Genomic DNA, 12,833 nt, shown 5'->3' on the forward strand with positions numbered 1-12,833 from the left:
AATAAATGCATAATCATTATGGAGTGCATGATATGTGAAAAGTTGCCTTAAATCTAATAGTTAAAAGTTCCGTTACTCTGGAACAACATAGGCGATTCTTTAATCGATTTGGAGCTTCCTACCGTCAATCTTAATGTTGTGTTAAAATTACAGAATAATTGGTTAAAGCAAATTTGAATTATCGTATGAAGTGTTGACGGACGAATGAACGAATGGACGGACGGACGCACTACGGTATACCATAATACGGCCTGTCTTCGACGGGTTTAAAAATGTCATAATATAGGATAGATTCTGAGAAATTTCCTTTGACGTCATGTTTAGTGCAAGATAAGAGAGAATAAAAATGCCTATTCCCTTTTGGTGATAACTGATGAATTCCATGTTTTGCCATTTGAAACCCATGAGGAATAATTCAGATTTTAAAAAGTTAATGCTAGCTAGGTTACCTGTACGTAAATTTTTCTATAAAATGTCAGATAATTCTAGTCTGTTGTTTCGGAGAAGTCACATATACAAAATGTATATGTTTGGAGATTTGGCAAACTCCTTGCTCTTCTGTTTGGATAAAAAAGTTAAATAAGAGGTACATCATGTCATTAAATAGATACTTAAGATTCTCTGAAGTTTTCATTGTTTGTCAGTTGTTAAAGAGTTACTGTCACATCGTATGGGAGCGACACCGGATATTGGTACTAGCTAAAGCGTAGAGAATTTGTAAAATTGTGTAAGAATTCCAATTTTTTATGCATTTGTAATTATATTGCACGTGTCTAAAGATTTGTATAATTACATGTGGTGAATTGATCTGTTCACCAAATCATGTAGGAATGTCAGACATCAGCGTAAATTAAATTTGGAGATAACAAAAAACTACCATCTAGTACCGGAAAAACGAGGCATCGATTACTTCAGATCAGGTAAAATAGACGGTCTAATGTTCTACAGGTTGGATATTTCTTCCTATTATTCAATTATGACCCTCTTTAAATACACTAGACCATAATTTTCATAACTTGTCTTTAAACGTTATGTAAAATCACGAAGACAAAGTTTCGAAAGTGTACGGTAACTTATGTACTGATATGTACGGCAGCTTCCATTTTGCAACCTCTCTCCGCTACCACCGATATCCGGTGTCGCTCCCATACGGTGTGTCCGAAATAACTAGAACTGAGCAAAACTCCTAATTACACTGTCTCACATCATTAAACAATGGGGTATGAAATTGAGAGTAGTCGAATCTAAGCGTTGACCTTTAGCGACCTCCTATCGACTTTTCCAATGCTTTCGACGTGGGTGACACAACTCAGCTATTATTTTTAAAATTATATATAGTTACAACATATCACAATAAATATATTATCCAATATGTAACAAAATGTTAATACATTGCACAAGAAAAACATCCACACAAAATTGTTAAGGTGGTTTCGAAGAAACTGTGGATTTTTCTTTTCCTAAATGGTCACTATTTTTTATCATGGATTTGGACTTCTTACGCGCAAAGCCGTCATAAATGGTCGTGTCAATTATGTCCGTTCTTTCCATGGCTTTTTCAACCCATGTCCTATCACCCGCAGTAAGAGATGACCTCGATGTCCATTTGTATGGATTTATACAATACGCCGCATTTAACAGCCTATGTGTGCCTTCATCAGGCTTATATGAAGACGGACCAAACTGGTCTTCGGGCATATCTAAACTGACGTTCGATTCGGGCCGTCCGTCGGATGTATCCGATTTTCCTGTTTGAGATGCTTTGGTAAGCATTATATTTCCTTTCGTAGTCTTTCGTCCGTTTAGCGTTTCTACATCGTGTCTGGCAACGATCAAATCAATATCTTTTTGCCATGCTTCGTTCCGAATGACGTCCTCTTCCATACTTACATCTACAGGTTTTTGTTGAAGATCTTCTAAGTAAGTCTTACTAAAATCTATCGAATATTTTTCTGACAAAAGTTCAATTTCTATGATATCTTCTTTTGATTTTTTGGACTTATTTTCATTTTCCTTCTCAAACTTTCTTTTTTGTGTCGAATGATGACACGTCCGATGTTCTTCCAAGCCTCTTTCGCTAATTTCATGTGAACTAACTTTCAGTACCTCACATGATTCAATGTCTGTCTTGCACTTAAACCTCTTTTTATCATCCAAATTTAATTGTTTTAAGGATCCATAAATAGGTTTCTTAACCAAATGAGGTTCGCTGTTCCCTGTTTTTGACTCTGATGGACTAAGCATTGTCTGTGAACGACGGAAGTCCATGTATCTCCTGTCTGCATAACTGCTCCGTCCAAAGAATCCTCCGCCATAGTGAACTACATTTTTTGCTGCCTTTAGGTAGCTTAATTTTGTTAGAGATGAAGTCACTTCTGGAAATTTATCGACGGATTTTAATAAAGGCCTATCTTTTGGAAAACTGTTTCTTTTATCTAACTTTTGTTTTATCCTCAGCTGTTCATACAAATTGGTGCCTATTCGTAATGCGGAAGAATACTCCCTTTTTACATTGCTTGTTTCATCTGAAACGGGCGACGCGAAAGCCTCTTTTACTCTCTGTTTGAGTCTTGGAAAGTTTATTCGTTTTTGAGATTTTCCCTTGTTTTCGTCTTCGGTAGTATTAGTTTCATCTAAATCGGCATCACTTAAAGATTCATTAATATCTTGTCCTTTTAAATTTCTTTGAACACCGCGATTCCTATTTTGAAACGACCACAAAGTTTGTCTTCGTTTGAGGTCATGATCACGTGGATTGTCAATCGTCTGCTTGAATACCTGCGTGTGAGACCTAGTGAAATCTTCTCTGTTAATATTTGGAAGAATGTGTGGTGTTTTCACAGATTCCATAAGCTCATTTACATTATCTGCTAATCAGATGTGTTAATGAAATCACTCCTCAGGTAAACAGCTTATTTACATAATCTGCTAATCAGATGTGTCGATGAAATCATGCCTCAGGTATACCAACTGACTGAAAAAAAAAGAAATGGTGAAAGTTTTGTTTTTAAAGCTATAATATCGATTTGTCCATTTTTATGTAAAAGTCTCTCATAACTCTTTTGAGAGTGGCTCTCGAATGTTTTTAAGATTGTTTTGTACTTTTAATTAAAACATGCTATAGATATTGTATTCATGTTTGTATTGTACATGAAGAGAGGTGAGACTATAATAAAATATTTGATTTGATTTGATTTGATTTAATAACTATTATATTATATTGTTATATCTGCAATCCATTTTCGATTGAAATGTTTTACATTTGTCATTTCGGGATTTTTTAAAGTTAAGTATGCGGTATATGTTTTGCTCATTGTTGGAGGCCGTATATTGATCTATATAGTTGTTAAATTCTACGTCATTTTGGTCATTGTGGAGAGTTGTCTCACTGAAAATCAACCACAGCATCTTATTTTCATATACCTCATCTATCTACTTTTCTCTTTTTCTATCTTAAGAATTGAGTTTCTGGTTCGTCTTTTGTTATCTATTTGTTAGTTAGTCTAGTCGGTAAGGACCTTTAAGTGTTTCTATTGTAGAATATGTTGAAGGCCAGCAAATATTTTTTTTCTAATTGGTAATTTAGTGTTTTCCAACTCTGAAAATCACTTCATCAAGCAAAATCGAAATGCTTTGCAAATAAGTGTATATAACTGATAGTTTGAATCACATTTTGTTATTAGGAAACGAAATGCGAATGGAGACACTAAGTATTTTTTTGTGGTGTTGTTTTCGTTGTTGTTTTTTCTGAAGTATGTCAAAAAATAAACAGAACTGTTTGCTCACATAAAGAACAACAAATGACCAGAATCTACACTTAAATTAACCAGCAAAAGAATGAATCGTGAATGATACATCATCGATGGAGATATTATTTAATCCGTCAATGATAAAAAAATTGAATATAAAGAATATTGCGCGGTTAAGCATGTTTGTAAGCTGGAACAGTGGCGCAACGGCACAACGTTTTAAGAGCTGTACAAATTAGTTGGAAGGGACTAATCAGGTCGGTGCTGAGCAGAAAGGCAACTAGCAAAAAGACAAATGACAACAAGAATCGTGTATATGGATACCTTATATAGATACAATCGATTATATTGAATTATTAGATGTTATGTCCAAATTGCAAGAGAGAAAAAAACATTCGTTTGTGCATTTTTAGTATTGTAGTTGCAGCTACAGCTAAGTGCACCAATGATTGAGTAACTCCACGATAGTTTTCTGACATTTAACCTTCAATTCAGTACCTAACCTAAAAGTCCATGAATCATGGAACAATGTACAACAACAAACCGCATGAAAATATGTCCTTTCTTTAAAAACAATATTTTTCAAATCGGAAAGATATTGAAGAGTGAAATCATGTGTCAAGAAAAGACATTAAGTCATCATGATGGTATATTCTCTTTGTATATGTTGAGAGCACATGTTATAAGAATCTGTAACATTGATATTAAAGCTGTTACACGCCGTCCTTCAGTCTTAAATAAAATATATGATTAACTGATTATAAGTAAATGACAAAACAAACACTACTCTTGGTCATTGTCATATTTTGACGATACTTGAATTTAATATGCATTTGAACCCTAGCTCCATTTGTTAAACAAATACTATACAAATATAATAAGCAGCTGGAAATCATAGATTGTAATTATTTTTCACTTAGTACATATATACTTACTTACTCACTACATTTATAAATGTTTTGAAAATAAATAGAAAACTAAATTAAATCCTTTGAAATAATATATTATATGTGTTTGATTAAAACATTTTAATATCGATATCTTTATTCGACAACTGCTATACAAAAATAAATCACAACTGTCTCTTAATACGGTTAGTCTTCAATATATTCTACTGAACTGTAAATTACAAGCCCTTGCCCTACAACCGTGTGTAGATCTCAAGGAGAGGGGACACTTGGGAGTTAGTGGAGCAGTAACTGTCGACCCATACGGAGCACCTGGGTTCACCCCCGGTTTTTGATTAGTTGGGTTCCTGCTGGTCAATGTTTACTTTCCCACGTAACGTTTCGTGGACTGATGTTTGTTTGTCTGATCGTCTTTTTTTCTTTTATTTCTTGATATTGTCTACGAGTGTGGGTTTATAGAATAGAGAATAGTGTGCAAAATCTACAGAATAATGGGTTAAAATAATAAAGAATAAACAAAAAAGAACAGAGAATACTGGGATGTTAAATCACTAGTATACGGAAAGAAAATAATGGGGAAAATAACTAAAGAATAGAGAAAAATGGTATAAAAATTAAAGCATAAAGAAATGAAAGACCTCCATCCAGACCCTCATCTATCGTTCTTCGACAAATGTTTTCTTTTACTGAATTAATTGTAGTTTCTCCCCATTTATTTATTTTCAAACCATAAACTAGGAATTTCCACGATGGACATTTCCATACATTTCAAATGACAAGTTTGTTTGGCTCTTGTTTAAAAACAATAGAAAATCAAAGAGCGTATGTTCTATGACTGAGCTGCGTCGGATAGAAATCGACCTTATGCAAATAAATATCAATACATCTGTTAACCTATTTCGGGTTAAAAAAACCTCAATGCAAAGTCTACAACTGCTTGAAAATTGAGTTAATATAAGAACCCTACAAAACAGACCAACATTCATCTCTTATTTCATATTTGAATGTTTGAAAATCAAGTACAGTCTTACACATGTACATGAAAACGTGCACTTGCATAAGGTCGATTTCTATCCGACGCACCTCAATTTTTTGTATTACCAGTATTTACACAAAAATGATAATAAAATAAAAATAACCTATATATCTATAACTATGACAAAACAAAAGTTTGAATATTGTCAAAGGATAATAATCTTTATAAATAAAGACAGTATTGAATATGGCTAATTTGTAACCGGCCATCACATTAATAGACATCGAGTTTTTTAAATTGTAGAATCTGCTTTTAGATAGTTACGTTTTTCTTTATTCGAGAACGGTTTTATATGAGAGTTTTGGTGTAGTTTACAGAACAGAGAATAATAATCCCACAAAAATAATGAATAGAGAAAAAAAAATGAGTGAATAAAATAATAAAGAAAGAGTATAAAGCATAGCTATGGAAAATAAAAGAATTAGGTAATACAATATAAATACTGATTACAAAAATGAATGATGTAATTAATAAAGAGATCATCATATTACAAAAAAAAATTAACAGTAAAATCGTTTTCATGAAAATTTACAGAATAAATGTTATTTTTAAAGATAAAGAAAAATGCCCTAAAAATTTAAAGAATACATACCCTCTTATATTGCACTTAATTTGTTTTCCAAATTTGGATAAGATTTGCCTTGTAAGCTATCCAATCGGTACGGAGTGAGGTAAACTTGTCGTTCCTATGCAGTTTGAAATGATATTAAATTACAGTTTTAGAACTGAAGCTATCTGATAATTATCTCTTAAGCTAAAACCGTGGTCTCGTTCCTAGCGGAAACCCAATACTTCAAATGTATTCAACTAACCTTATATGTTGAGCTTTGAGAAAATAGTTAGACTACACTGAAGCCATGTTGTTCGTAAGATTAAAAAATTATTAAAGAAAAGTGATTACAAAACACAAGCTTACCATTAAATTGACTATATTTATTCCCGAATAATGATATAACTTTGTATACGTATGACAAATTGCAGTAATCCTCAAGCATTTGTGTATGTTTAAAACCATATGAAAATTTAAATTAACTTTAACCATATGAGAATTTAAAGGGACAGTCTTATTTTCGAAGTCCTCGTTCAGTAACAATATCTGATTGATTGCAAATCAATCATGCACTGACAAGTCACCTCTGACCCCAAGGCTAAGGGTTTCTTTTTCTGTGGTTCTGTTTTAAATCATGTACAACCAGGAAAGATAGGAGGATTTTTATAAATGAATAACTTGGTCTGGTAACAACTGAAACTAAATAACTTTGCGAAAGACAGGATGCAAATGAATATTCTGCAACACAAAATGAAGGAAACAAATGTGTACGAAAGTGAAAATAAATAAGCATGAGTAGCAACAGATATGAAAATAAATATGAGCTCGAAAAGATCAAATCCTTCCCCCCCCCTCCCCAAAAAAAAACAACCCAACAACAAATGTTGGTCCCCTTAGTTTCATGACATTTAGGAATAAATTAATTTTATACAAATGTTCCCATTATATTCCTCCCTCTCCTCCCCCTCCTTTCATTTTAGTCCAAGGTCCATCTCATGACCAAAGGCAATTGGAATCAAATAGAAGGAGATTAGGGTCGATTGTTATTGAAACGACAATTCTGCATCAAATGTACAATGTGAATGATCTTCAAATTCTTAAGGACAAGATATTAAGATGTACAAAAGGCTTCCTGTCTTATGACAAACATATGTTCCAGCGGGATTTGTTTGGCGAAAAAAAGTACAGGTACAAATAGAACAACCTCAATAAAATGGTCTGGATTTTCGGTCATGGTATAATCTGATCCCTTTATAGTACTATGTTGAATTAACGAATTTGTCTCGTCTTTGTCATTGTTATTTCACTTCGTTTTTATATCAAACTTTATCCCATGAGACATCTTAGTGGATCGAATGTGTGACCCATCATAAGATTTATCCCATGAGACATCTTAGTGGATCGAATTTGTGACCCATCATAAGATTTATCCCATGAGACATCTTAGTGGATCGAATTTGTGACCCATCATAAGATTTATCCCATGAGACATCTTAGTGGATCGAATGTGTGACCCATCATAAGATTTATCCCATGAGACATCTTAGTGGATCGAATGTGTGACCCATCATAAGATTTATCCCATGAGACATCTTAGTGGATCGAATGTGTGACCCATCATAAGATTTATCCCATGAGACATCTTAGTGGATCGAATTTGTGACCCATCATAAGATTTATCCCATGAGACATCTTAGTGGATCGAATGTGTGACCCATCATAAGATTTATCCCATGAGACATCTTAGTGGATCGAATGTGTGACCCATCATAAGATTTATCCCATGAGACATCTTAGTGGATCGAATTTGTGACCCATCATAAGATTTATCCCATGAGACATCTTAGTGGATCGAATGTGTGACCCATCATAAGATTTATCCCATGAGACATCTTAGTGGATCGAATGTGTGACCCATCATAAGATTTATCCCATGAGACATCTTAGTGGATCGAATTTGTGACCCATCATAAGATTTATCCCATGAGACATCTTAGTGGATCGAATGTGTGACCCATCATAAGATTTATCCCATGAGACATCTTAGTGGATCAAATTTGTGACCCATCATAAGATCTCTGACGAAACACGAGTTATAACGGGTAGAGTTTAGATATTTAAGATAATTGTATAACTTTCCGGAGCACCTGAGATCACCCCCAGTTTTTGGCGGGGTTCGTGTTGCTTAGTCTTTAGTTTTCTATGTTGTGTCATCTGTACTATTATTTGTCTGTTTGTCTTTTTATTTTTGGCCATGGCGTTGTCAGTTTGTTTTCGATCTATGAGTTTGATTGTCCCTCTGCTATCTTTCGTTCCTCTTTTTCAGTGGCAATCCAAAAATTAGTAGAATTGTCATGAAATAAATCAAGGTAAGGTTTACTCGATTGGTTTAAATATACAGATTAGAAAATGTTAAAAAAATCTTTGTTACATAAAATATTTTCCCAATGCTATATTCAAATGACATAAAAAAAAAAAAAAATTGAGAAAATATATATACATTTATAAATGTGGACATTTTTTTCTCATACATATCACATATCACTCATCTATGCACTTGATTTTTTCGCCAATGGCAAATGGTGAAAACTCAAACAGTTTAATGATATACATGCGGAAGACCTTTGTTTTCCCTTATTAGTTTAAGAGGTGAAATGGTTGGACGTTAAAAAATTTTTTATTGGCCTTAATTGTTAAGGCAGTGTGGTATTATGCGTTTAACAATAATGATATATATCTAGTTCCGACAATTGAATTGCCTATCTTTTGAATTTACATAAAAGTTGTTTCGGTCTTTAGATATCTTTACATTTATTTGTAATTTTATTTAAATGATCATGTTTCAAATTATAATTGAAATGTGTCAAGCATGTGTTCACTTAATATATTCTTTATTCATACTTATACAATCTGTAATACTCAACTGCATACATAATGGGGGATTCACATCATACTCTGTACCTGGTTTATTTAAAAGTACAGAAACCTCGACTGGGGGCCAAATCTGAATAATTTTGAATAATGTAAACTGTAGCCTTTGTGATTTAACTGACAGATTAGCACAAATATATAAATACATCTAAATACATATTATGTCAAACAAAAAAACAAAAAACATGGAAGACTGTGAACTCGTGATATACCAATGGCCAGCGATAGGAAAATGTATCTACAATACATTTTTTTAGGCCTTATAGCGGTGTATCATCGTTTTTTGACGGTTAAACATTTACTGTATTTACTTTATACATACAAGATGATAAGATATAGATGCGCTTTAACAGAAAATAAGAAAATGGGGAAGTGACGAAATGTTGCATCTTGGTCCCAATACAACATTGATGAGAGACACTGCAAAAAATGGACGAATCGAAAAGTTATTTTCATCTAATCACCAATGCAGAAGAACGACAAGGGATAATACAACAAGTTTATAAAGGAATATGCGGATACACATGATATAACGGGACGGGTACAGTATTATGCTACAAACATTTCCCTTCATTCAAAAACGACAAGAACGGGGTCAAATCTGATTGAAAACCATGACGAGCATGTTATATACCGAAAAGAGGGGTGTTTGGATGATATACGAGAAAAGTTCAAAGAACTTCAAATTCATATATTTTTTTAAATCCTTTATAAGTATATCTTAATGACGATGTATAAAGGTCTTGATAGGGTTTACAGAATAGAGAATAATAAGACAAAAAAAAAATGGGCTCAAAAATAAAGAATAGTGAAAAATAGTGGGGGTGGGGAGAGAATAAAGTAATGGGCAAAATTTATAAAGAATAGAGAAATGGCTTCAAATATTTAGGAATACAGAATTGATGGACGCTTATCCAGACCCTCGTATATAGTAACGGTAACATATACTGTAAATATATTAAACAAAATACATGGACAGTACAAAATGGCCACACTATGAATCTTTTATACGTATACGTTTACTAGTCAATCTAATCCATCTTATCTTGGAATCCATAATGGCTAAGTCAAATCTCACAAACAAAATTCACATGCAATGGATCCTGTGGAAAATTAATAAAAAATGTCAATGTAATGACTTAGCGCTTTCATTTCTCAGTAAAAACATCAGTGAATTGTTGAAAAAACTACAGGCATGATATGTCTATAAATGAATATAATGGAAAAGATATCAAGGATTTGTTTACTTTTTACCAGTTTTATTGGTGGATGAAGCCGGAGAGAACCATCGACCTTCGTCAGGAACATTGGCATTAAGATTGGAGTAGAACGCACATGCCACGTGCTGGATTCGAAATCACAACCTCGATGTTGACAGGCTAGTGAAATAATAGACTAGAGAACTACTCAGACCACTCGGCCACCGAGGCTCCTAAAACCAATTGAACGATAAACCTTTAGATAGATATGAAAATAAAAGAAAAAGTTCATACTAATAAATTTGGATATTGTTTGAAATTGATAGGCACAAAAATTTTATATGCGAAACCATCCCGTCTTCAGTGGCATTAACCAGTGCTAAAATATCAGGAAGACTGATCATCGATAACAAAGAGATCTCCCATTAACCATTATTATATCTACAGGCAGACGATTGTTTGATTGATTGTTGGTTGCTTAAAGTTCAGTGGCAAATATTTCAGGACAAGAACAATTTAACAAGAAATACATTAGGTAGGTCCTGTAATAGAGCCCGTCCGGGATGATGGTCGGGGAAGTATGGACTGCCACTATTAAATAAGGGTATATTGGATGGGACAGAAATTTAGCCTTGCAACAGGCCACCTACGGACCATTCAAAGAGTTATTGCAAGGATTCTTAAAGTGCAAAGAGCGTGGCACTCTCTCGGTACACGAGGCATCGGATTTAACATCCCCATTCTGACCAGACGTGAGTTCGTACTTGTAAATCCCGCATAGCCTAACGGACGCCCCACATTGACAAGTGTGTTACTGTCGGTAGGAAGAAGACCCAAGTGACCATATTTCTATTCCGCAGTCACCCTTGGGGTACAGGCAGACGACAATGCAACACATCAAATGTCCACAATATACCTTCGTAATAGAGTGTAAGGAAAAGGGTTCATATGTTTCAGATACTTCTTAATGTCACAAAAGAGCAAGAACTATTGCCTGATTGATTATTGCATACTCAAGCAAATAATTTCATTTATACAGAAAATTGGGCGAAACGAAGAGTGAATAATTACAATCGTTTTTATGGAAATTATATATAGTGTAAACATCAATCAAACTGCCAAAACATGTTATATGTCATTAAGATGGCAACACAACAATAAAATGTAGGAAACGTGTCAATGAGATAGCAACCCAACAATAAAGACAGTATACACGTCAGTGGGATAAAATAAAATCCAACAATCACATGCGATGTGTTAAAATGGGGAAGTATTTCAACAGTTAATATTATGAATGCCATTAAGATTGAGGACTGATTGATAGTTACTTAGTGTCCAGTGGCAAATATTACATGGATGTTCAGGATGATAACATGTAAATGAGATATGTACTAAACAGACACGCTGTCTGATTTTTAACGTAATAGTTCACAATGTAACATTTTGCAGGAAGAAATGTAACCCTACTCATCCCATTATTTAATTCCGAGCCGACCAGTCTTTACTCATACTCCTAAATGCTACATGCTTAATTGGCGTAGAAGTAGTAAATACAAAAGTCTTTAGTTTTATCGAGTCGTGAATCAAACCAACAACCCAACTCACTCAAGATGTGTAAACCAGCACAAGACCATCAAGACAGCATGTTAATTTGACAACAACTCAACCAGAAAATAGGGTATTCACCAATGAAACTAACCTAACAATTAAAAGAGATGCAAGCCATTAAAGCAGCAACACCCCAACAAAAGACATGCAAACAATTTTAACCTAGTTTACATTGCTGTGCACACTATATATGAAATTTGTTTCCCTCTTCGTCCGAAAGGCCATCTCAGCTTAAATCCGAAATTGTCCCTCCATAATATTTCCCCATTAATACCACATACCTTTTTATTTTATGTAGTTCCAAAGTCGTGTTTAAGAATCTACAATCATAGCTTGTAAACGTTCATTCTTTTAAGCTAGATTTTTTCCACAAATAAAAATTCTAAACTCCAAATTAAAGCAAATAACATTGATTATCAGATTGGATTCAAATGTCTCGTGTTGTGATTCTGTGAAGATTTGATGAATAATTCAGGGCAGAATATTGTGAAGCTTTTACGCTTTGAATCACCCTTCGATTTAAATATACTATAAGATCTTTGTGCATATAGATACAAACTTGTCAACACATTCAAACTTGGCTATTGTCAATCAGACTTATACTCAGCAGGTTGATTAACAAACCATTTCTTTCTCGTAGATTTTTATTAAACTTCCTCAAATTATCTGAGAATAGATTATAAAACAGAAAAAAATATTTGCACTAGGTTTGTACTTGATGCGTATTTTGTTCTTTGTTTTTGTTTTTTTATTAAAACAATTGTTTGTGTAATTCATTGATCGGTGGTTGTCAACAGTAGTTCATGTATTTTCTGGAGAAAAAAAACTCGTACGTCAATTGAAATTACTTTC

The 12,833-nt window shown here is 33.6% G+C and overlaps 1 protein-coding gene across 3 annotated transcripts; it reads right to left on the minus strand.

The window, feature by feature from the left end:
- Positions 1-1,316: 1,316 nt before the first annotated feature.
- On the minus strand, positions 1,317-12,505 carry LOC127710668 (uncharacterized). 3 transcript variants are annotated; one of them, XM_052216618.1, is made up of 2 exons: positions 12,263-12,505; positions 1,317-2,974 (listed from the first exon to the last, which is right to left on the minus strand). In XM_052216618.1, the coding sequence occupies exon 2, from the start codon at positions 2,848-2,850 to the stop codon at positions 1,423-1,425; it is 1,428 nt and encodes a 475-aa protein (XP_052072578.1). In that variant the 5' UTR covers positions 2,851-2,974; positions 12,263-12,505; the 3' UTR covers positions 1,317-1,422. The 3 variants fall into 3 exon arrangements, with proteins under 3 accessions (XP_052072578.1, XP_052072580.1, XP_052072581.1); XM_052216620.1 differs by lacking the exon at positions 12,263-12,505 and adding an exon at positions 6,610-6,773; XM_052216621.1 differs by lacking the exon at positions 12,263-12,505 and adding an exon at positions 6,286-6,557.
- Between the last annotated feature and the right edge of the window lie 328 nt (positions 12,506-12,833).

The sequence above is a fragment of the Mytilus californianus genome, unplaced genomic scaffold, assembly GCF_021869535.1.
Source record: "Mytilus californianus isolate M0D057914Y unplaced genomic scaffold, xbMytCali1.0.p SCAF_8, whole genome shotgun sequence".
In the NCBI taxonomy this organism is placed as follows: domain Eukaryota; kingdom Metazoa; phylum Mollusca; class Bivalvia; order Mytilida; family Mytilidae; genus Mytilus; species Mytilus californianus.

Bases quoted from the DNA above. Each gene is read 5' to 3' on its own strand.
- LOC127710668 (XM_052216618.1), bottom strand. From the start codon at position 2,850: ATGGAATCTGTGAAAACACCACACATTCTTCCAAATATTAACAGAGAA.